The sequence below is a fragment of the Bombus vosnesenskii genome, unplaced genomic scaffold (genome assembly GCF_011952255.1).
Source record: "Bombus vosnesenskii isolate JDL3184/JDL3185 unplaced genomic scaffold, Bvos_JDL3184-5_v1.1 scf7180000013605, whole genome shotgun sequence".
Classification (NCBI taxonomy): Eukaryota; Metazoa; Arthropoda; class Insecta; order Hymenoptera; family Apidae; genus Bombus; species Bombus vosnesenskii.
Genome location: NW_022883144.1, coordinates 809,314 through 833,255, shown reverse-complemented (window position 1 = coordinate 833,255; position 23,942 = coordinate 809,314). Strand labels below are relative to the sequence as shown.

At 34.0% G+C, this 23,942-nt stretch overlaps 3 protein-coding genes across 13 annotated transcripts in view; 2 read left to right on the top strand and 1 right to left on the bottom strand.

Moving 5' to 3' along the window:
• Positions 1–3,858, top strand: part of LOC117238698 — a 202,228-nt gene extending 198,370 nt beyond the window's left edge. For 5 of the 7 annotated variants that reach the window (XM_033503818.1, XM_033503815.1, XM_033503819.1 and 2 more), the window contains one exon: positions 129–731. In XM_033503818.1, the coding sequence (XP_033359709.1) occupies positions 129–731 (603 nt within the window). Of the gene's footprint in view, positions 1–128 lie in introns of all 7 variants that reach the window. The other 2 variants (XM_033503821.1, XM_033503817.1) reach the window with 1 other exon arrangement.
• Positions 3,859–5,467: 1,609 nt separating this feature from the next.
• LOC117238730 (PAX-interacting protein 1-like) lies at positions 5,468–12,376 on the top strand. The gene is made up of 9 exons (XM_033503872.1): positions 5,468–5,717; positions 6,256–6,440; positions 6,629–9,084; positions 9,265–9,709; positions 10,417–10,601; positions 10,718–10,959; positions 11,081–11,350; positions 11,475–11,679; positions 11,784–12,376. Exons 1-9 carry the CDS (start codon positions 5,622–5,624, stop codon positions 11,849–11,851), a joined length of 4,152 nt encoding a protein of 1,383 aa, XP_033359763.1. The 5' UTR covers positions 5,468–5,621; the 3' UTR covers positions 11,852–12,376.
• Positions 12,377–12,475: 99 nt separating this feature from the next.
• LOC117238732 (serine protease gd-like) lies at positions 12,476–18,232 on the bottom strand. Of its 5 annotated transcripts, XM_033503874.1 has the most exons (7): positions 17,852–18,232; positions 17,355–17,433; positions 16,807–17,028; positions 15,730–15,895; positions 14,904–15,296; positions 13,738–14,099; positions 12,476–13,458 (listed from the first exon to the last, which is right to left on the bottom strand). In XM_033503874.1, exons 3-7 carry the CDS (start codon positions 17,017–17,019, stop codon positions 13,180–13,182), a joined length of 1,413 nt encoding a protein of 470 aa, XP_033359765.1. In that variant the 5' UTR covers positions 17,020–17,028; positions 17,355–17,433; positions 17,852–18,232; the 3' UTR covers positions 12,476–13,179. The 5 variants fall into 5 exon arrangements, with proteins under 5 accessions (XP_033359765.1, XP_033359767.1, XP_033359769.1 ...); XM_033503876.1 differs by lacking the exon at positions 17,355–17,433; XM_033503878.1 differs by lacking the exons at positions 17,355–17,433; positions 17,852–18,232 and adding an exon at positions 17,235–17,253.
• Between the last annotated feature and the right edge of the window lie 5,710 nt (positions 18,233–23,942).

Sequence of the window (23,942 nt, the reverse complement as noted above, 5' to 3'; positions counted from 1 at the left end):
TAAACTAAATTGCAGCTAAACAGAAAATTATACCGTGACACAGCTAGCCTTCGGCAAACTCAAAACTCGACACCAGCGTACTAACTATATTACTCGTAACTAATGTACGCATACGAATAAAATTTCAGGAGGACATACAGAGGAAGTTCGAACGGCAGATTGCTTCGTTGGAATTAGAGATCCGCAAGCGAGACGAGATAATATCTCAACTTCAAGCAAGAATACTAGAACTGGAACAAAGAGATTCAAGAAACAGGGACGAGTCTTTGGGAGACAGCACGGAGCACGACGCCTCGTTCGAGGAAGACTTGGACGACGATCGTGAGGACCACCCGTTCATGAGAGACGGTTCAGTGGACACGGTCCTCACCACTCAGTCGCACTACAAGCATTGCTCGCCATGTATAGAGTCTAGTTCTCATAACCGAAGATCCTGGGAAGAACACTCCGAGGAAGAAACATTAGAGCTTCAAGAACTCCCTAGCTCGATCGTGCCACAGCCTCTGTGGAAGGACGAGGTGGCGATCGATCTAGAGTCCAACAGCGAAAGCAGCAGATCCGAGGACGAATTCGACGATAGATCCGGAAGAGGCGGCAGCGAGAACGACGGCGATGACGACGAGGAAGGTGAAGTGCGTGGAGAGGGACATAATAATTGGGAGGCGGCTATGCTAGCCCAGGAACTAGAGGCCAGGCGGAGAAGCAGCGAGGACGCGAATCCGGGCTCCTAGCGCATTAACGAGATCCTAGATGTATTGTGTTATCTCACCAGCACTTTGCACCCCAGGGGTTGGTGTAACGGCCCAGCAACTGCTACAGGCAGCGCGGCCCTCTGCGAGAACGATTGCCCTTATTTACAGTTAGATTTCGATAGAATGACCAGTTGTAGGGAGACCATGATGTAAAACCCGATGTGTAAGAATCTAGGGGATTGATCGTTCCTTTCCTATGATCCTGGACTTTTGTCACGTGGAGATTCGTGGGCCAATATATACGACCTTCGTGAGCGGAACGTATACACGTGTTTCTAAAGCCTCCGCACGCCGTGAATACACGCGTAAATTGCGTTCTAGTCGCATTCCCTCTCTGTGCACATCTACCCATACATACCACACACGTTCACATGCAGATACGCTAGTTCGGAGGATTGTTCTCTAGGTTTATTTCTCACAAACTTTCTACCACTACTCGTTTGCTTTTGTTTGGTCATTGATCGAAGATCGTGATCCTCTTATCCTTCGAGGGACCTTCCATTTTATTTGGCGATATCGAACAACGGCTTCGGTTAGATAATCAAATTTTACGTCAATCATTTTGGTTGAATAAAGGGAATTGGTATGGTTTCGAGAGAAATAAAATGGAATTCGGATATACTTTTTCCTGTCTCTAGCGACTAACTATACGAGATCTTTTATTCGAAAATTAAAGTTTATAGCGGTTTGAAATTATATATAGATATTCATATCTACTACGAAGACTTGACTTAAGAATTACGAGACGAATTTTACGTGTTACGTTACGATCAATACGAAAATACATATATTTACGAGTAGCTAGGCACTACACACGTGTGTTAACGAAATTATATTCACGATGTATTACGTTAAACGTTGATTAAGTCGTAAAATATCGCTCGATTAGAGGTGATATTACAAGTGTCTGTAAAAATTTTCCACCAATTTGGAATTAACGTTTCTCTTTAAAGAGCTGGATGCCAGAGGGTTACAAAGTGCCCGAAAATCAGTTCTGTGAAGCTAAAAGTTCCAAAACGATCTCGCGGCTTTCTGTGCCATATAACTTCATGAAATATCGCGTGTATGGTACAAATTACGATTAATTTACATTAACTTCGCCTAATTATCTTATCATTACCCACGAATTCAGTTCATTTTCCGAATCATTTTTAAATTTATATCATTTTTAAACTTCCAGCAATTAATATACCTACATACTTCGGAAGAAAAGAGAAAGTGATAAAACAGAGTGAAATTTCGTTCCTACGAAAAGACGTGCTGATGGATTTAAAGGATATCTTGAAGCAGCATGTGAAGTGCAATTACATTGATTAATTTTTAAGAGTTGAATGTTAATATTTTCAAGTTTATGGACAATTCAGCCTCTCTTCGCTTTTCTGATAGTCGTGACAACCTAATTTCGACAGAATTTCTCTTGTCCACGCGCAAATTATAAATAGATTACAATTTCGACTCAATTGATTAACTTAGTTTATCATCTAATAGACATAATAAGTGATTAAGTATAGATATCCTCTTAACTGCAAGAAATTCGTAGAAATAAATCGTGTCTTTTGAAATAACGCGACTAAAACCTTTAACTGTTAAAGTTAAATTAACAGTGTACTTAACTAATGATACGCGATTTTCCTTTAAAGTACAAGAAATTTCATTTTCCATTTTCATAACGATATTTTTCTTTTCTCAGTTTTAAAGAAGATTCTTGATCTCCGTGTTAAAGAATAATATTTTTATTCAATTAAAAATTACGAAATTTCATTAAATGTTTACTGTTAATAGCTCGCATAGAGTTGAAATTTTACTTATGTGATATAGTAGTTGCATTGTAAATAATCACAGGTGCCTGAGAGGATATTATACTTGAGATATATAAAGCTATAAAACGTTAAGCACCTATTTAAATGTGTAATGTGTACACCGGACGGACGATACTTAATTACAAACAATATCGCGTTGGTTTCTTTTTCATTCCATGGCAAAACATCGTGCAGAAGAAGTTGATCGAAGACGAATTCACGCGATACTCTTTCCATTATCTGCCTTAGCTATTACGAACTATAATACAAACTTGTTACCGATTGTCTGTGAAACACTGTGAATGCTTCATTTTCTTTTGTTACAGAGCAATACGTACCTCTATATCGTTTCACGAGATACTTGTTAAATAAGAAACACTAAAATAAATTACGGATCTGTTATTACGAAAGAGATATATCTATATGCATACATAATGCATACAAATACGCGTACACAGATAAACATATATATATATATATATATACATATACACATATTTATAAGTGGACAATTTTAATTTCATATCTCAAGACGCTAATTAAGAAATCTATAAATTTTCTATAAATAGACGGTTTGCGTAATTTTTCATCAACTACCCCCCCCCCTACCGCCACCCCAGGAAAATTGAACTTTTGCTTCCCCTTTTCCCTCATGCCTCTGCCCATTTATGCGATCATTTTCATCATTTAATGAGAAACGATATACCATGGTCGGAAAAAAGGGAGAAAATTAAATATTCAATACTAAAACGTAACGAACGAAGAAAAAAAAACGTTAACGACACGTATGCACATATACACGTACACACAGACATACATAGATACACATAATTTAATTAAAAGAAAAAAGCGACAAAAGTTAATGGGAATTATATGATGTATACTGACCAGACCAAGCTCAATATTTCTAGAGTCTTTACAAGATAAATAAATCTGTTAAGTGAGAAATGACTATTAAATTAAGTAAGGAGAGGAAATCTATTAAGAAGAACTTGTAAATATTAGCCTATAATTTATTTATCTATGAATGCGAGGGAAAGCGCGAATGACGAGACACATATGTAGAAGAGAAAGAAGAAGAGAGGATTATATTTAGTGTGTGTGATAGAGAGAGAAAGTGTGAGAGAAAGAGTGGGAGAACACAAGTGAAGGAAGGGAGCAAATGCGAGTGAAAGAGGAAAACGAAGAATGCGTAAAACAAGAAGAGGTTATGGCGAACTATTACGGTGAAAAGCATTTTAGATGCTGATATGTACCTACTACGCGAATGAAAAGAGTATACAATAAAGTAAACAAATGTTTTCAAACATTGTGTTTTTCATGTGACCCTGTAGTAACATTTATTTATGTCGATGAACAGTAAACAGATAAAATTTCAAATATATTTTCGTGTTTTGAGATAAACCGAGTTTTTTATAAAGAATGTTTTAAGTATAGTGTAACATTAAACATCGTTAAACATTTTCTAAAATGCTGTATGTTTCAAATATTATGCAAATCTTTAATGGTTTGAAAATCATTTTATTAATTGTTTCAATTTCTGGTCTCTTTATTATCAACTCGATGAAAGAATAGAGAATAATTTAGAAAACAAGTTAAAGTTTCTTAAATCTTGTACACATATTATAACAATTATCTGAAAAATGTATATTTTATATAACGACCATATATATGTCGGAGAAGTGTCAGGAATAGGATTGTGGGCGTTTGATAGATCTTCACTGGAATTGGCCATCGCTGTGTTATAACGAAGGTACAGCCTGGTACTACGAGTATGGATACTACCGATTCGACAATCAACCGCGGTGATTGGGCACTTGCGATACTAGTGACGTTGGTCTTAGGTTCGATAACGAATCCACGGTCAATGGGATGATAGATATACTTGCTCACACAATCTGACTCAAACGTGTAATACTCACAGATCATAAGGCGTTACTCTCTTCGTCGATGAGATCGCAAGAAAGAATGACTTTTCGTCCCAATGATGCCACAGAGAAAAACTGTGATGGGGTGTGTCTAAGGACACGAGATTATCGGATTAGTCGAGTATAGCCCTCGTTCTGAAAGTAAAGGAAATTGACGTCGCTGTCAATTGGTCAATTTGGGATAAAGACTGCCGGTCCGTTTGAAGAACTTTTAATTACCAGAAAAACCCAGGTCCTCAAGCTAACTGAACTTGTGCTGTGTAAGTGCCTCAACATCAGGTATTCATTGTGTCCGAAGGAACCGTTGGAATGTTTTAGTACCTGTTCAAGTACCTCTATGGATATTTCTTTTAATGGTCATACTATCACTCCACACCTTTGTTAGACGAAGCGCCCGTCCCGTTGACCGCGGCTACGTTCGGCGACTAATGGTCGCCTTGAGCCCAAGTTTATTATCACAAATCGCAAACAAGTACATTTGGGTAGAATAACGGCAAATTGTTTAATTACAACTGTAAACTTTAATTAGAATTTTACGGATTTTCCCGAAGTTCCAGAGGGAAGGCTCCGGTGCCCTTTATGGTCCGGTGTCCGACACATATAATATCATACATGTCCAGTCAAGGTACAGTCATACATGTACCTTGTAGTATTCTAGATCAGCTACTTTTAATCAGCTCTTAATCCCGCAAGCATTATTATTATTATGGTGCAATTAAATCAAAGGTTAAAATTTGAATAAAATGTGAAAGCTAAGAAACCGAAAACAATTCACATCAATTATTTGTCACATCGTTAATTACTTTTAATACGGCAAATTTAAGGTTTCTACGCGTATTCTAATTTATTTTTAAGCTTTTTAATAAAGACTGGCATAGAGATATTACAACACGATTCCATATTAGATTCAACTGACATCTTCGATATTCAAATCTAGCGCACTCGAAGCTTTCGATAAATATCGAGTACGATATACATCGTTCAACTTCCAAGTAGCTACATAACCTTGAAATCATAATAATAACAAAAGCGTCGCGAGTGGGTTTTGTTATCAAATATTGTGTATGTTCCAACTTCATTTTTGAAAACGCGCCGTTTAGTTGTGATATGGAATACGTGATTTTACCTGTAATTTTTTAAGGATGGGCGACATAAGGGCCGGTCTCGAGGAATTAAAACTCGATGGGGCCTTATTCGCCGATGTTAAATACTACGTCAGCGGCGAAGGTGATCCTAAGGTATGTCATTTTACTGTTTCCCGCGTTTTTCCTTTACCTTTGACATAATGTTACTAATTTCATAATATTGATATTATTATATTTTAATCATTGAAAATCGTGATCTGTCCACAATTACTCCAAATTAATCGCGATTGATACAAGAGAGGTTATAAAATGGAGTCAAATTTAACAGACTGTACTCCTTGAATGTGAAGATGACAACAGACTTTTAGAAAGCATTAATTGTATAGCATTTTTCAACATAGAGAATTTTATTGTATTAGATTAATGTATTAGATTAAAGTTTATCAAAATTGTTAATGTAAATTAAATAGAACATATAATATTTTGTAACAATTGCAAGTTTAACAATTAAGATTAATTAAGAATTTTGTAAAATTGGGAACTGACTTCATCGCTTCACATATTTTTATATATGTTTTAATTTTGGAACAAAAATTTGGGACATTTATCATCATATAAATGCATGATTCTAACAACGCATTAAAAAGATTTTTGTGTACTAGAAACAAATATTTTTTTAAATTGTTTCCAGATTTTAAATTTACTACAGGAGGGAGGTGCTGAAAGATCAAATTATTTTAGTGATTTTGTTACACATTTAATAGCAGGCTATGACGCACTGGAAAATGATATATCTGCTGCAAAGGATATCTATGAAATACCAGCAGTTACACAAAACTGGATTCTATATTCTGTCAAATGCAATAAACTTCTGCCGTATCCTCCATTAGAAAATTTGTAATCTATTAGTAATATAGAAAATTTTAGTTTAATAAAACATTAGAGTAATTCAATAGTAAATTTTATTACATATTTTCATTTTTGTATAGGAGAAATATTACATTACTGTAATAAATTTCATCTATATAAGAATAATTTATTTCCTTATCTATATAATAATACAGGCCCCACTATTTTTCTCCTGAAGATACACAGTTATTTTCAAATGTACGAGCATGTGTGTCTCAGATAAGTCGTGCAGACAGCAAAAGTCTGTGGGCAATGATCACGCTCCAAGGTGGTAAATGTCAATTACGCTTAGATCGGTATTGCACTCATTTAATTACTGGAAAGGCTGCCGGGCTTAAATATGAAACTGCAATGAGGCATCCTATCCAAATTGTAACTCCAGATTGGGTAACAGAATGTTGTAAAAAAGGAACTATTGTGAGTGAGGTAGAATACCACCCAAGACTATTAACATATCCAAATAGTTCTACAGCCATGATTACTGGCTTCATGGATGAAGATACTGAAAATAATACTGCACGAGAAGAACAAGAGAAAACTAAAGCCATGTTGGAACAACTTAAACAACGGATGCCTTGGAATCAACCGAGTCCACCGGTATCTTCCAATACTTCTCATAGCGTAAACACAGCTAATGCAACTGTAACTGCTATTCCATATACAACAAATGGGCAAAATAATGTCAATCCACAGCAACATCTTCCACGACCAATTCCTACAGCAAGTTTATCCAATGCTTCCACAATTGCGTCTTCTGTTTCTGATCAAAATGTTGCACAAACTACTTGGTTGCCGCAAGCCTCTCAACAAAATAATGTTGCTCAAATGAAATCTATACCATCACAAATACAACAACCAGAACTATCGCCGCAGCAACAACAACAACAAATGAATATACAGCATACATTAATACAACAACAACAACAATTAAATCAGCAACAACAGTTACCTCAACAACTTACACCGCATCAGCAATTACAACAACAGCAATACACACAACAACAGCTTTTGAATCAGCAACAGTCTCCGCAATTAACATCTCAGCAACAACAGCAGCAGCAATTAATCGGAACGCAGCAGCAGTCACTTGCACAGCAACCATTGATGACACAACAACAGCAGCAACAAATCAATTCACAATTACCTCAACATCAAATGTCATCACCACAGCAATTATTAACACAGCAAAAACAGCTAAACCAACATCAAATTCTTCCGCAACAACAAATAAACCAACAACAGCAACATTTATCACAGCAGCAGCAAATTACTACTCAACAACAATTAGTCCAACAACAACAAGTGCAACTAACACCCCAACAGCAACAGCAAATAGTTTTACAACAGCAGATTCCTACTCAACAACAACAAATTGGGACACAACAGCATCAATTGAATCAACAACAAGCTCCACCGCAACAACTCACATCCGAACAACGGCAACTTATATTATTGCAACAACAGCAACAACAGCAGAAAATTCAACAAATCTCTCAACAACTGCAACAATCTGCGCCTCAAGGTTCACAACAATTTGTTATAAGAGACGGTCAGTTACAGCAGCAACCTCAGAATCAACAATTAATGGGTCCTAATCAGCAAGGTTTTATTGTGCAAAGAGATTCGCAATGGCAACAGCAACAATACCATTTGCAATTACAAAGACAGCAACAACAACAAATCGGCCCGCAAAGACCAAGTGGACAATGGGCTCAACAGCCACCACAGCCACCAAGACAGTTAATTCAACTGGATGCTCAAACTCATCAACAGTTACAACAAATGGATCCACAGCAAAGGGCTCAATTTATCCAAAAAATTCAGAAACAAAGAAACTTGTTACTGCAGAGGCAAATGCAAAATCGTCAAGCGCAACAAGGCGCGCATATCGCTGTTATACGAAGTCCAGGAAAACCAGTTCAACCTGGTGGTTTGCAGTGGATTCAGCAACCGCGTCCTCAGATGATAGGACCTCAACTTGCGCAAACACCTGGTCAAAAGCCGGTACATTCTGGGGTTCAACCACCAGCCTTAACACCAATTAATTCTTCTAATCAGGTGATTGTGCAAACCAATCAAAATGTGCAAGGTCCACAAGCCGGCCAACCTGGTCAAACGTTTCAACAGGGTCAAGCTTTAACTCCTCAACATATAGCGCAATTACATATGCAGAAACAGCAACAAATGGCAAGGTTGCAACAACTGCAACACTTACAGCAGCAGCAGCAGCAACAACAACAACAACAACAACAACAGGGCGCGCAACAAGAGCCTCCCTTGACTTCGTTGTCGAATAATGCCCAAATACCACCAGACCAACAATTAGTCGTTAATGCAAAGACAAAAACGGCTCTGGCAAACATGTTGACGAATAGATTACAGGGTAGTGCTGCTGAAGGTAGTGCGGCTGGTCAACTGAGATTAATGACCGCGCAACACAGACCACCGCCACCGCCGTCTCAGGATCCACAACTTCTGGCGGCATATCAGCGAAGAACCGTTGGTAATATCACAAATGGAACACCACCTGGTGCGCCAATAAAGATGCAGTATGCTTCGGTGATGCCTCAAGCGAAAGCTCAGTTCTATGGTCACAATCCAAATCTGAAACGTATGATTTTCCAGTTTCTTAAAAACTCTTAATTATGACTGCATGTTTTTTTATGTACCTGTGTTTTATCCGATTGAAAAGTTTCTTGAAATCCGCAGTGTACTACTATTAATTCATCTTCATCTTTACCTGGAAACTTCTTTTTTTTCATTAGAGTAATAAATTGTTATTTCTTTCCAGTTCCACCAGATCTATTTTTGCTAGGTTGTATCTTCGTTATCGTCGAGTACGATGTGCAACGTCCGAACGATGTTTCCGTATGGAAACAAGTGATCGAGAGACATGGCGGAGAGGTGGAACCGCAATATTGTACCCGAGCTACTCATGTACTTGCGATTACGCAGAAACATCCGACAGTAGTGCAAGCATTACGGGAAGGAAAACGTTGCGTCAGTGCACACTGGCTATCCGATGTAGTCAGTAAACAGCAGGTAGTTCCACCTTGGCACGCACTGCATTTTCCAACGCCATTCAGCTTGACAGAGTTTCCGTGTGCAAAACAAATTGTATCATTGTCTGGATTTGAAGGAGAAGAACGAGCGAAGGTGAAGTATATGCTGGAAGCATTGGGAGCTAAAGTTACCAATTACTTCACCAGGCATAACACTCTCCTCGTTTGCAGAAGGTAGAGATGTTTTGTTACTCAACACAAGCAATCCTGATATTATTGGGGCTTTAATTCTTGATTTAAATGAATAATTGAGTTATATGAATTATACCAATGGGTATCGTAAAATGTTGGTGGACACGTTTAGAGATGAATTTGACAGGAAAGAATGATGGAAGACTTTATGTTGATGTTTGTCTTATTTGACTTTGTTTCTAAAATGTTGAGACATTACAGGGGTTATTATAAAATATTTTTGATATTTAATAATTATTACTTTCATTAAAGTGTGAAGTGAATGAAAACAGTGGCATGTTAAGTTAGGTTTTATTTGTTGATTATAAATGATTTATTTTTGTATGCATTATGTATATAAATTTTTTATATAGAGTGTACTAACATCAAATTTACCTGAAATAATATGTAATGGAAATATTTATAAGTTATCACCAAGATTTTACATGTGATTCAAGATACAAAGTGCAATTAATAACATTTTTCACAAAATTACAGAAATCCAAAGTATCTATCATTTGGAAACAACGTCAAATAAGATAAACATGTATGTAAACTTCTTTTATTTATTTTACATACTAAATTCACCCTTTGCTCCAAATGTACAGAGCACAGAGTAAATGAAGTATAACCACCTTTTATGATACCACGCGTAATGATCGATCATTCGTTACTACCGAGATCCTTATATTTAACAAAAACCATTTCAGACCGGACGGTCAAAAATATAAAAAGGCTCGAGAATGGCAAACAGGAGTAGTAAATGCTCAATGGTTGACGGACTTGCTGTGCGGACAAATGAATGCGCTGCATCAAACCGAAAATCCGAAATATCAGCAGTACAATCTGGGCAATCCCTTTAGATTGGATTATTCGCTAGTGCCTCATTTAATGGGTATCGTGAACTTGATCAATTGTATCTTTTTCCAACAAGAAAATCATAACTTATTCATTCCATTAGTCTTCCTAAATTTAATTTTCTGGCTGATGTTAAAATACTATTTCTTTCAGCTGCATGGAAAATGCCAATAAACATTACTCAGGAATCGTACGATAAAGTAAAGCAGGTTGGTCAGGGACCAAATTCGATAAGAAAGAATAAAAAGCCGCGATTAGACGGCCCATTACTGAATAAAGATCCACATTTGTTGGGCTTGGACGAACCAATAGTCGTCAGTAATCCCGATCCTCCACCTCCGGATAAGCAACCAAGAATATTGTTCTCTGGTATTAATCCTAGGAAGCATGCGAAGGTAACGTATACAATGAAATTCAGTAAGATCTCCTATTTATACATTTTAAATTCAATGTATAAAACGCGTAAAACGAATTTAATTCATATTATAATAAGGATTTGAATTATTCGTTTAACAGAGAATTCGGGAATTAGGTGGTGCATTGGCAGCAAGTTGGCGAGATGCAACTCATCTCGTGATGACAGCACCAAGAAGAACTGTAAAATTGTTATGTTGCCTATCACGTTGTAAATATATTGTCACGTTACAGTGGTTACTCGATTGTTCCGCAAGGAACACGTTTTTAGATGAAAGTGGATACATGCTTGGGGATCCAGAATTCGAGAAAAGTTTTAATTGCAATATTGAAAAGGCACTGGCCAGCCTTAATAGGGGAACAGTACTTAAGGTAATTTTTTTATTAGCTAAGCTGTTAATTTGTTGGCAACATATTTTAATCGATACCAATAGTTCGTAAGATGATCATGATTTAAAATTCATACTAAGCATAAACATAATTATTTATTGAATAGGGTAAAATATTTTATGTTACGCCAAGTGTAATACCATCGCCATCAGCGATCGCAGAAATAATTGAAAGTGCGGGTGGAACAATGGAAAAAACGCGAAGGTCTCTAACACAGATTCAAGAAATGAATAGTAATAAATTAACTTATATCATCATCACCCATGAAAATGATCTTCATCTTCTTTCTGACGTTTTACGTGTAAATATCAGTAAGTAGTTCCCATAATTTCTGTTTAATTTTTTAAAAGAATATTGGAAGATACATATGAATAGTACAAAAATATTTTCTTACATTTTTTTTTAATATTTGTAGATGTGTTCAGTGCAGAAATCGTATTAGGAGCAGTTGCACGACAATACTTCCAAACTGAACAAATTTAAATACATGCAGTTTCCAATATGCTGCATTTTAATCCCTCATATGGGCTTACTAAATTGTTTAGTAAGCTATTTTGGAGATGAAAAATTTTGCTTACCTTCTTCAATGGGACAATAAAGAACATAATTTTATGATATAGGAGGAACTATTTTCACTGAAAACATTCCAAAACCTCTCCTTTCATGCTTCGTTTCTGAAAATAGCATATTTTGTATAGCATCTCGAAATAAATCATTTGATAGACCTGTTTTTTTGAAGTCAGAACATGTTGTTCATTCATAATTAAGAAATATTGTTTTACTTAGCATCTTATAGTTATTTTTTCCACTCCAGTCTCTGTCTCTCTTTGCGCGCGTATATTTCTCATATTTTGTCGTATATATAAAATTATACATATCATTCTAGTTTGTATCGTTGTACACTTATTTTCTTCCATTCTATGTTTCGCTTACTACTGTCTTTATACAATAAGAAATGATTTATGTGTAAGAGTATGTATAATTGAAAATAAATAGAAATACGCATCATTGTGTTCTAATTGTGTTACTGATCGGGTTATGTTATTCTCAGTTCTATTAAAATCGGTTATAAAAAAGGTTTTCTTATGTATATGTAAATATTATATATTCATAGTCAACAGGATCATTTTATTGTACATACAATAAGTCGGGTTAACATTGTAAGAAAAGTGCAAACATGTATGTCGTAATGGAATACTATGGAATTAAAACTAGAATACGTAATAAACAGTTCTCTACAAATTAATAAAACTGTATACAATTTGCATAAAACTATATAAGATAAAGGACATGTTTTATGCAAAGGAAAATAAATGCAAACGCAATCGATTTAAGAACGAAAAGTATGTCAGTAATAAATAATACGCACGATACGATATAAAATAATTAAATTACGCTATATCATCTATTCTTACAGGTAAATTATATACTTTTGTACACTTGCCATCATCAATTTCGTAAATACTGATACGGAGAACACTGACCGAGTAATAAAACAACAGAAACATGAACAGTTCAGAAATATCGCATTTAAACCACTTTTTGCAAGCACATAGGATCTTTTCAATTGTTTATCGGCACGTAATACAACGAATAAATCGAAGTGTAATCTATGACACAAGTCTAAAGAATCAAAATAAAGGTAATGTAACATCTTCGATTGATCAAGATTTGGTATTCTATAAAATAAAAACTATTCTACGAACCATTTAAGGTTTAATATGATAAAATAATAATTTATATACAAAATCTAATCGACTAGTACATTTATAGTTACAATCATCAGTAATTTATCAGTTAATCATTGATCATCAATTATTCTTAGAAATCTCTGTTTGTATCCAGTCTAGGTGTTGAGCAATGTCTACATAAACGACGAATTGCGATAAGTCACAAGACATAGTGCTACTGTCCAAAAGGGACCTCGAAACGACTCCTCGCAATAGATAACGATCCATTTCGCTATTGTATATTACGAAGCCGCTTCCGCTGTCGCCGTTGCACGGGCCACTTCCGTTTCTCTGACCAGCGCAGAACGTTCGGTTTGAGGTGAACGCGACGAAGTTGCTGTTGCTCCAGAGACAAACTTCCTGCAATTTATTCATCAAACGTTATTCATATGTAGTTGAAACGCTTAGAATTTCGTACATCAAACATAAAACTCTATTGAAATTAAATGATTAATTAAATCTATTCCATAAATCTAGAGTCAAGTCATCAATTTTGCTCTATAAGAAAGCATTCTACAGGATATTTCACGAGACATGAAATTGCTGTGAACATTAATTCAGCATAAATCATTGTAAGTTCTATTTATTTGTCAGATCTACGATTATACGCAAGCAATCAATTTTGTATAAAAATTTTACCTGAGCCACGATCGGAACCTTGATCTGTCGAGGCTCTTGAACATACGGGTTTCCCAATTCGTCGCGTCCCCAGCCTACTACGTAGCCAACCTTGCCTACAACGTTTAACAGAAGCGAAGATCCGGACCAAAGACAAATAGGTTTTATCATCGAATTGAATTCCACTCTCTCTCGTAGCATCAATATCGCTAAATCTGCATCGGCATTACCACCCGCGACAAAATCGGGGTGAACCTTGTACTCTATTATTTCCCGATTCTCCGAACCTTTCTCTCTCCAGTCTCGGAGTCGATAGCGTCCCAAGGATACCAAAAATGAGCCAGCAGGTAGATTTACTTTATTCATTTGTAAACAGTGCGCAGCTAAAAGAATATGTTATAAATGTATAGTATTATAAAATATATCATAATTCTCGTCAATAAAATGTTAGATCGATGAATTATTCATAAATAGGCTGCGGATTTTCATGCAATTATAGAATATTTGGAAATACAAAAATACACAGAATGCTAACATGCAAAAATATATAAAATATATAATATTCATTACTGTTATTTAGTAGGTAAAGCAATTTTTACTTTGATTGCATTTTTTCAGTTGTGATTCGCAAAAGTTTGAATTTGCATAGATATCCGCAGCCTTTTCATAAATATTTATAATTATTATTTGTCTTTGTGATGACTAAGAAAAAGCGGAATCTGCTTAGTCACTAATTGACAAATTGACTTTTCATTTGCAATGTGTACTTCCTGATTTTGCTTGGTTTAATGATGAAAGAGAAATGAAAAGAGCCAGTTTAATTATTGGTACGATGACTAAAGCTTTTTTATATTTTTAAAGTAATCGCTCTTTCTCTCGCTACGAGTTTAGAGAATATTTAATATCGTGTTAAATTTCAATTATAGCATTAAATTGATATTTAAAATATAACACGTATGAATATTTCTTTCGCTGTCTGTAGTGAATCTTTTACTTTAATTTAATACTATTATTAGTATATTATTATTATTATTATTATCTTCTTTTCAAACATTAGACGGGAAAAATATAAATAAATATTAAGGGCTTATTAAAGAAACTGAAGTTTTACAAAGTACAACTCTAATTACTATAGTTTGTTAAGGAATTAATAATTAACAAAGTTAATTATAAAAAAAGTTACAAACCTGTAATAATATGTGTATTCGAGATCAACGTGCCTGAGCACTGAAATTCAAATTTTAATTTGACCAAAAAGATTGCTACCACCCATGGCCACTGACCAGGGGACGCTTTCTCGCCTCTAGCTATGAGAGGATTAACAGGTTCGATATTGCTTCGACCACACACTAGATTAATTTGTTCATTATTTGGTGGCACGAGTTTAATATTTGGCACATTTGATCCTATTTGCGGGGGTTGCGAAGGTTCGCGTCGATCGATCATTGATGGAGGCGGATATATATTCCTCATCCCGTTCCAATTATTATTGTTATTAAATTCTGGCTGCTTACTGAGAGCATTTGCAGGTGGGTAGAGTGTGTGATTTAATACAATAGAGGTGACAATTGGTCCACTTGCTGGAATTACATAAATAATTAACCAATTACTTATAATCGATTTTTCAAATTATCTTAGTTAAATTAACATTAAATCAAACTAATCAAACTTTGTAAGTTTGTATATCTAAGAAATTATATTTCATTTGATGAATAGATTATGTGCATTAGATCATATACATGAAAATTGTAATTAAAATCAGAATTAATGTAAGTATTTAAGGAAATATAAAGATATACAGTAATTGTCGTTAAATGCTTTGGCCGATTATTATATTCATTTAGCGCACTGACATAGATTAGATCAATGCAAACAAATTAAAGGGACTTATTTAATTAAAGGAATCTTTCAAACTGAGAGAGATGTTGATAATAACTTCTAATATTTTCTACGCAACATTAGTTTTAAAGAGAATGAACAATGCATGATTTATTTTTGAAAAAGTATACATACCACGTGGACCGAAACAGATAAATTGATCGTTGAACCACAAACTGCTTAATAATGGTATTGGTCGAGGTAGAGGAAAATGGATTTTGTACGACAGAGGCCTGCCCTCGTTCACTGCCTTAATAGATTGTTCTTTCGAAGTTGCCAATTCCAATCGTCCAACGTATTTCTGAAATACAGGAAAATCATTGGCACTAGTTCGATATATTTTCCTAATATATACATTTTTTTTTAAATGTGAGCTGATTGAAATGAACATTGGAAACATCAATTCGAAGATATTTTTCCCATTTCATGTAAAACGATAAGTGTTAATTATTTAGTTTATTACATATTCATCTAATTCTAGATTACTATTTTTATCATTAAATCTGGGAAAATTCAATGAGTTAACGTTAAATATACAATAGATTTGTATACACAACATCCAATAACGCAAATGCTTGGTAATGATTCAACATTCGTTAACGTTACTATATGACAAAAAGTTTCAAGCTTCGAATATATCACGGGTCATCATTTAATACATTTAATCGTACGATTGTACGTAATTACGATCAAACGCGGATTTCAAAGAAAGATGGTAAGTACTTCATTCACGAAAAAACAAGATAGTTTGCAATATACAAGAGCACCATTTAGTTTCAATTATTCATTAGCGTAATGCTTAGTATCTACTTGTTGAAGCAAGTTTAACTCTCCTGACTGCATTTCCAAAAACTATTTTGAACTAAACACTTATTTACTTACGATACGTATTATATGAATCGTATAATAAGTTACTTTACTGTTGTATTCAAGAATTTAAAAGAACAGTGAGCCAAAGTGGTTAACTCCACTTTTTGAAATTTTTTAAATTTCAATGCCAATTCACTTTGATCGATGCCTGTATCTTATATAATTTCATCAATTTTCTCTACATCTTGTTTTGTGGAGATCTGGTTTAGCCAATAACCGACTGATATACCGAGGAAGACGTTATATTTGATTCTAAGCGGCAGATATGTAGACAAGCAAGAAACTTTCATAGTCATATTTTTCGAGATTTCAAGGTCAATAATGTTTAAAAGCTCAATTTACCGAAGGTAGAACAACAGCAATACTTAAAGTGACGCTGAGTTGCAAGATAACTCCACGTGGTGGGAATGGTATTTCAATGTAACCGATGAGTTCGTTTGAGACATCATCCTGAATATATCGGAAGTAGTTGGAACACGGCGACTGGCCAACTACCCCAACAAACAATTGAGAAAGATACACCAGCAAAATAGTCTTGACGATGATACTGATCATCTTGGAACTCTGTAACATGCCATAAATTAATAATGTATATCTGCAATTTCGATAAAAATATACCATTTGAATGGCAAGAAAACAAAGAAAGTAGATTACGTGGTTTTCGAGCACAGAGATAACAAATTTTTTCTTTCGACGAAAAAGCGATCTTGTAGAGTGTAGAGGGAAATAGACGATGAATCTAAATGAATAATTTCAAAAGGAAATCTAACCAAGAAGCGTCTCTATTCCGCTTTATTCTTGATTAACACTGTGCTCGATACGTTTGCTCTACGTTGAAGAAGATTCAAGGAAATTGATAGATACTACAATAAAAATTCTATAATGTTTACCTCAGCAAGAGATAACCCCTGTTGATAACTTTCTCTCGAAACACTTATTCAGCCAATCTTCGTTAAATACTCTGATTCTCTATACAGAAAGTTAGAAAAAATCAAAAATGTTTAGAGGATGTGATTCTCGGTAATGTGAAAAGTTTATGGACAAAAGCATCGTTCGAAGCTTGCTTTTCCAGTTATAAACAATTTGATTTTGGAGAAAAACAGCTACCGTAGATCAATGAATCAAATGACAAATCTGTTTCAGTCACATCTCATATTTCTTACACCAAGGAAACAAATAATAGAATTTTGCCTATGAGAAACATGAAGTGTAAATGAAATGAAGAGAAAGATTCGTCAGCTGATTCATTGTTCTACGCAGTTATCAATGTACATATTTCTAGTATAAAACTAAATCGTTCGCGTAAACTATTCTTTATTTTAATATGTAAGATCATAACTTATAGATATTTGATGTCTACCTTTTTTCTATCTTCATAGTTACTTACATGTATCTCAAAATCTACTTGAATTAGCAGCACTGAGTGACATTGACTCCATCATTAACAAATTTGAATGAAAAAGAAATTCTGAACACAGATTAATCACTATCACAAGAATGATCACACGAAACTATTCATTCCCTTGAGTATATCGTTAATTATCGTGAATAAAATCATGAAAAATGTATAAAGTACATTAAATATTCAAAAAAAGTGTTTCACGTCACGATATAGGTCGATCAAGATTTTCTACGTTCAGAGTCGAACACTTTTCACTTTATATCGACAAGTTTTAACGAGATGAGATTGATCACGATCTATCTAACCTAGGTTGTCAGTTTACTTTGTAGGTAGGATCTCAACTGACGGTTCACGAGGTACCTACTGTCAACGTTCGCCTTCTAACGCTTCTATGAATCCTCATGAGTGGTAGAGGGGCATCCCCGATAATACCACCTCTTGACCACTTCATTTGTATAAAGAAACCACAATTTTGCATGCGCATGACGGCAGAAAAAAAGAAAGGATTTTACACGATGGTCCTTTCCCGGGGATCAGATTTCCATGAGTCACGTTGAACACGGAAACTACATCAAAACAATGCAATTCTCACGACATTCTATGATAAACGTTCAAGATAGAACAACATATACATAGTTACGCAGATTGATACATCGAAAATATATGATTTAATTCTGATGTTTTGTAAACAAAGAACGATATACTAACAGACACACGATCGAAACTACAAAGAAACAAAAATATGTCATCTACTCATCGTGAAAGTTTAAAATCCAAAATATTACTACGATTATATCGAAAAAGAAAGATAGATTTAATCTTCTATGTTACCATTCAAACTACATAGTAAGATCAAATTTTTCAAACGCCTCTCGAAATCGTTTAACTTTTATCTGAAACATTTTTTCATACAACGAATAGTTTTTTATTAGTAATTTCAAACGTAATTATAGCGTATATCGTGTCATTTTTGTACCTTATTATGTGTAATTTGAATTTTCAATTTTTTGTATGTTTCATTAACTATAAATGTTTGAAGCTAAAAGAAACAAAAATAAGAAAAAATATGTTATACGAAGCATTGTTGTAAACGTTTCGTTATAGAGATATAGACAAATATTGGACGCAGTTTAATATATGCGTAACGGTATTAATACTCTGCGTGAAGAAAAAAAATCGGCGATTTTGCTTTGTCTCCACCGACAACTTTTCTTTATCTTAGCAGGATTCACAGTAAACCGAACGTCACGGTATTTTGCTACCGTTTGTCGTGTATAAAATATATATGTCGATATATGCTAATATATCGATATTTATTTTGTGCATGATTTGTGTTGGAATATGTAAATCCCAAGAGAGTACCGCCTGATGATAGTAATCAATGTTACGGGTTAATGAAGAAATGTTATATTATTACACACCTGTGCAAGAATTTCAATCGTTTATTGAGAAACAGTTGTATTTCATGACTGGTATACCAATACAGTAAGAAGAAAACCCCTCCTTCTATGAGTTTTACAAGACGGAGTATATTCAACTCTTATAATAGCTATTTATAATAGATCCCGTAATAATCCGTCCTTTAAAATTCATTACATCCGTGTCTGGATGGGCAAAATAAACAAACCTTTTGCTGATCCGTTCTTCATACTTGAGTATATATTGCTATCCTATAGCGCTTCAAAGGTTTCTACCAATTCAACTTAATCCTTGGAACGCGGATGGTTCGGTCGACTACCGACGGGAAGCAATACCTGAGATCGTTCGGATTCGAGGGTACGAGGGTTAATGGAAAATGTATAATTGCTGTACATCCACATTGGTTGAATACAGTTGAACAGTTGTCCATCGCATTATAGAAAATAAAAAATTAGAAAATAAAAAAACTATACAAGAAGGTGGTTTGGTGGCTAAAACAAATCGTTTGGATCCCGAGATCAATTTTGAGATCCCACATCTCTTGGTTTTTACTTATTTTTACTTGCAGGGAATTCTAAGACAGAAGTACACGTGCGAAGCGTAAAATCAATGCAACGAAATCCTCAAGAAATTTGGATTATTTTGAAATGATAGTTTAAATACCTTAAGCGATCGTTTTCGTATTCTTTGATGTGCTACGTACATATTCAGGCTGTGTTCAATATTTGCTTGTAACTTTGTAACAACGCGTTTACGACGATCCTATAATCTGTTGGTATAGTTTGCTACATAGTAGCTGGAGCATAATCCATATACACCCTCAAGAAATTGTATTATTTGTCCAATAATGTTGAGTGTTACAACATAATCCGACGTATCGAAGATTCAATTAAGAACAATCGCTATTTTTGAGAAATAGAATTTTAGTGCTACGACCATCTGCGCACCACCACTCAGATGCTGCGTAAGTAATTTAAAACATTTTCAATACCTGTATTTTTTATTTCTTTGCAGTATTTCTTCATAGTTTAATAACCTGTCGTAAACGTTGAGATTCCCAAAAGGGTGAGCCCACAAGCAAAAAACACAAATTGTGCAAAAAAAATATATTGCACCAGTACTGATCCTCAGCCCCTCTTCCAAAGATACAACGCGCAATGAAAGGGAGAATACGATGTATTAAAAATCACCAAGAAAACATATTTTCGACAAAATTGCAGTATCTCTTCAGAATCGTCAAGTCCAATCGTTATATCCCTATAAACGCATGCACACATACACATACCAGTTTTGTGCATAAATATATCCAAAATCACAATCAATCAATCGACATCAATCTATCTCCAATCACACATCGCGAGAACGAACAAGATTGATTACTTCCCTTGATCGAGCGCGACCCTTTCGCTCAATTCTGCAAGTAGAAACATTTGGAAAGAAGAACAAAATAAATTCACGTAGATATATAATCTTCTAGATATGTGATGTTGATTCAACTTATTCTACCAAATAATCTAAATCATTTTTATGTGTTTTAAGCTTCTTCTAACGGTACACCTTCTGTTATCGTGTACTTACATATATATCTACATATACATTACCTTCCCGTCTATTTTTGCACCATAAAGAAACAATTCGTCTCTAGAGAGTAATCATAAAACTAAAGCCATAGAACAATTTAACTCCCTAGAGCTTACTTAAAGTTTAAGGTTATTATATCCATAAACCATGTTTGTTGACATGTTAAATAGTAGTTATATCCCTTTGATCGTTTCATTTCATTCAAAATTTTACATCCTCCACAATTTTTTTCACGTATGTAATAAAATTTAGAAAGGATAGTTCATACGTGCATAGGTAAAATGACAGAAACGAAATTAGCTATTTGTATACGATCTGCGTTGATATTTCCAAATAATTTCAGTTTCTATCAAATTTTCCATTAAAATCCCTAAATAATATAGAAATAATACCGGAGTGTTAATATAGATTTCATATGAGTTATGGTGATTCCTAATTAACTTTTGTTGCAATATGTATATGTATCACATATGTTTCGTTCTTAACTGTCAATGGGTATTTCCAATAAGCAGTTTTACGTAGTTGAAATTATCGTAGATCTATTTTTATTATTGTCTCAATTCTTTGAAATTGTTACAAATTGCTGCAAACAAATTATCCTCTTGTCCATATGTTTTCGTATATTGACGAATACATTCATGGGTAGGTATGTATATGAATTTGGTGTATATGAACATGCTATGTTACTTTATTGTTAGTTAAATATGACCGATGTGTTCTTTCTTCCCAGAAGGAACAAACTAATCGTCATTTTTATAATAGCTTTTCTCAAAAATTAACTTATTTTAAATAACTTATTTATTGTATCAAGATATTTTTTCAATCTATTTTGTCTCCGTTCTGGCTTATTTTAAATATTTATATGTAAACATAATATGATTAAAAGTTCACGACATAAGATATAATGTATATCTGTATGTTAGCTTATATAATTAAAAATTTACGACATAAGATACAATGATTCGAGACTTGATATAATATTGTCGACAATATTAGAACAAAGTAACCATACGCAAGTGATTAATGATTACATAAAGGAGCTACTTCAATGGCATGAACCACAATTCTAGGATTCTCATTAAAGAACATTACCTACTACAGTAGTACAAGCGATTACACACGTGCAGGAATTATATCTATTGACGAATAATTATATGCAATACAAGTAATATAGTAGAGAAGCAATTTTTACTGCCAACATAACTGTTAGCTATAATAAACTCATCATTTGAAATTATTCGATAATAACAGTCATATTTTCTTAATGATAATTCTTATTGCTTAATAATGTCTATACATGTAACTAACTAATTAATGACTATCGCACAATAGTTAAGAATTTCAAAACAAATTTTACGATTTATATATAAATTGTTTCATTGAAGAAAGAAAGTAAAGTTTTTAAAGAAATTTTATAAAATTAACAATATATACGTATATATACGAATGTTATGATTTTTCTTGCGAACGATGACAAAATTATACAATCACTCATGATTATAGGATCTCAAACTCTGAACATATTTGATTATGATTAATGTCTAAAATGGGTGCTTTCCACTAGAATATTATTGCTTACGTCATAGAAATTCCGGTTGCTCTTATCAGTACTACATTGGGGATTCCTAACACTATATGGAAACCGTATCTAAATGAGCAAGGAAAACGTTGATACCAATACTGTGCCTTTTGCTTACTTTCACCATTGCACAAAGAATAATTTATGTAACAATTTGTTTTGGTTGAAAGAGAAATTTCTTTTAGGTTAGACGATAATATGGCAATAAAAATTGGCGATAGATTACTATATGATTCTACATATTATATAAATCATTAAATTTATATTAAACCAGATGTTTCTATGCTGACTTTCAATAGCGTAAATGTGGAGAAAAAATAATAATATGGAAACTAAGAAAAAAGTATTTAAAACTTCTAAGTGAATAAAAATACCTTTGTCAAGATTCCAGAAATCCATTATTTATGTAAAATAATAAAACTAGACGTGATTTCTAACATTGTAATGCCTAACGTATTCCTCGCATTTTAATCCTTTTTTCTTCTAAAATTCTTTGCACGCGCCGCTCAGTTTATCCTTGCGTAACAACGTCTGACAAAAATACAATATTTCAATACTCGATAAATATCTACCTCTCAAAATACACAGAACATATCTTAATATCGTCATATAAATCAAAATAATTCTTTGCTATTAATTGCATTACAAACATCTACCTTAAGTAAATGTAATTTACAAAGAATCTTTATAAAATTGTTTACGAGTGAGAATTACTCGTATAAAGATTCAAGATATACCTAACAATCTCTTGAAACGATATCTTACCTATTACAATAACGATAACATGACGTAAAATTTTTCGAGGATATACTTCATAATATATAATCCACAAACATTGAACACAAATAAAAAATAAAATTTGTCCTTTTGTGAACTGGCATGAGGTGAATGAACAAGTGGTCACATATTAAGAATAATTATAACTTTCTCCTTTTCCTAAACAAAACATTCGCCATTTTTTTAAATAAGAAAGACTGCTTGTTCTAGAATACTCACCCCGCTATATTTATTACCAATTCTCCTAAAACTACCTAAACTACATTGACAGCTGAATGAAAAACATCATTTCACGCGAAATGGACAGCGTCTGCGTGGAATCTACGAAATCAAGAGCAGAGTAAATAAGTACCACAACCATCGTCGAGATATATTCTCCATACAAGAATATGTATTTTCACAACTCACCCGTGGGCTATTACTATACATCTGGTCATATTTTAATAGCGTCTGCTTGCAGTGGTTTAAGCTACTTTTGGAACACTTGATGAACTTCCGTTTTCCTTTCTTCTTTCCGATTTCTGAGAATAACATCGTCAAATTCTTCAAATAAATATTCGCATTTTATTATTCATTATCAATGCGTAGTTTTTAATTAATTATCAATCGATTTTTACAAATAGATTTCTATTAACCAAAATAGGAGAGATGACATGATATTCCGATGCTTCAATGCCACTTTGTGTTTGGATTTCTGTATATAGACGAGTTGCTTACAAC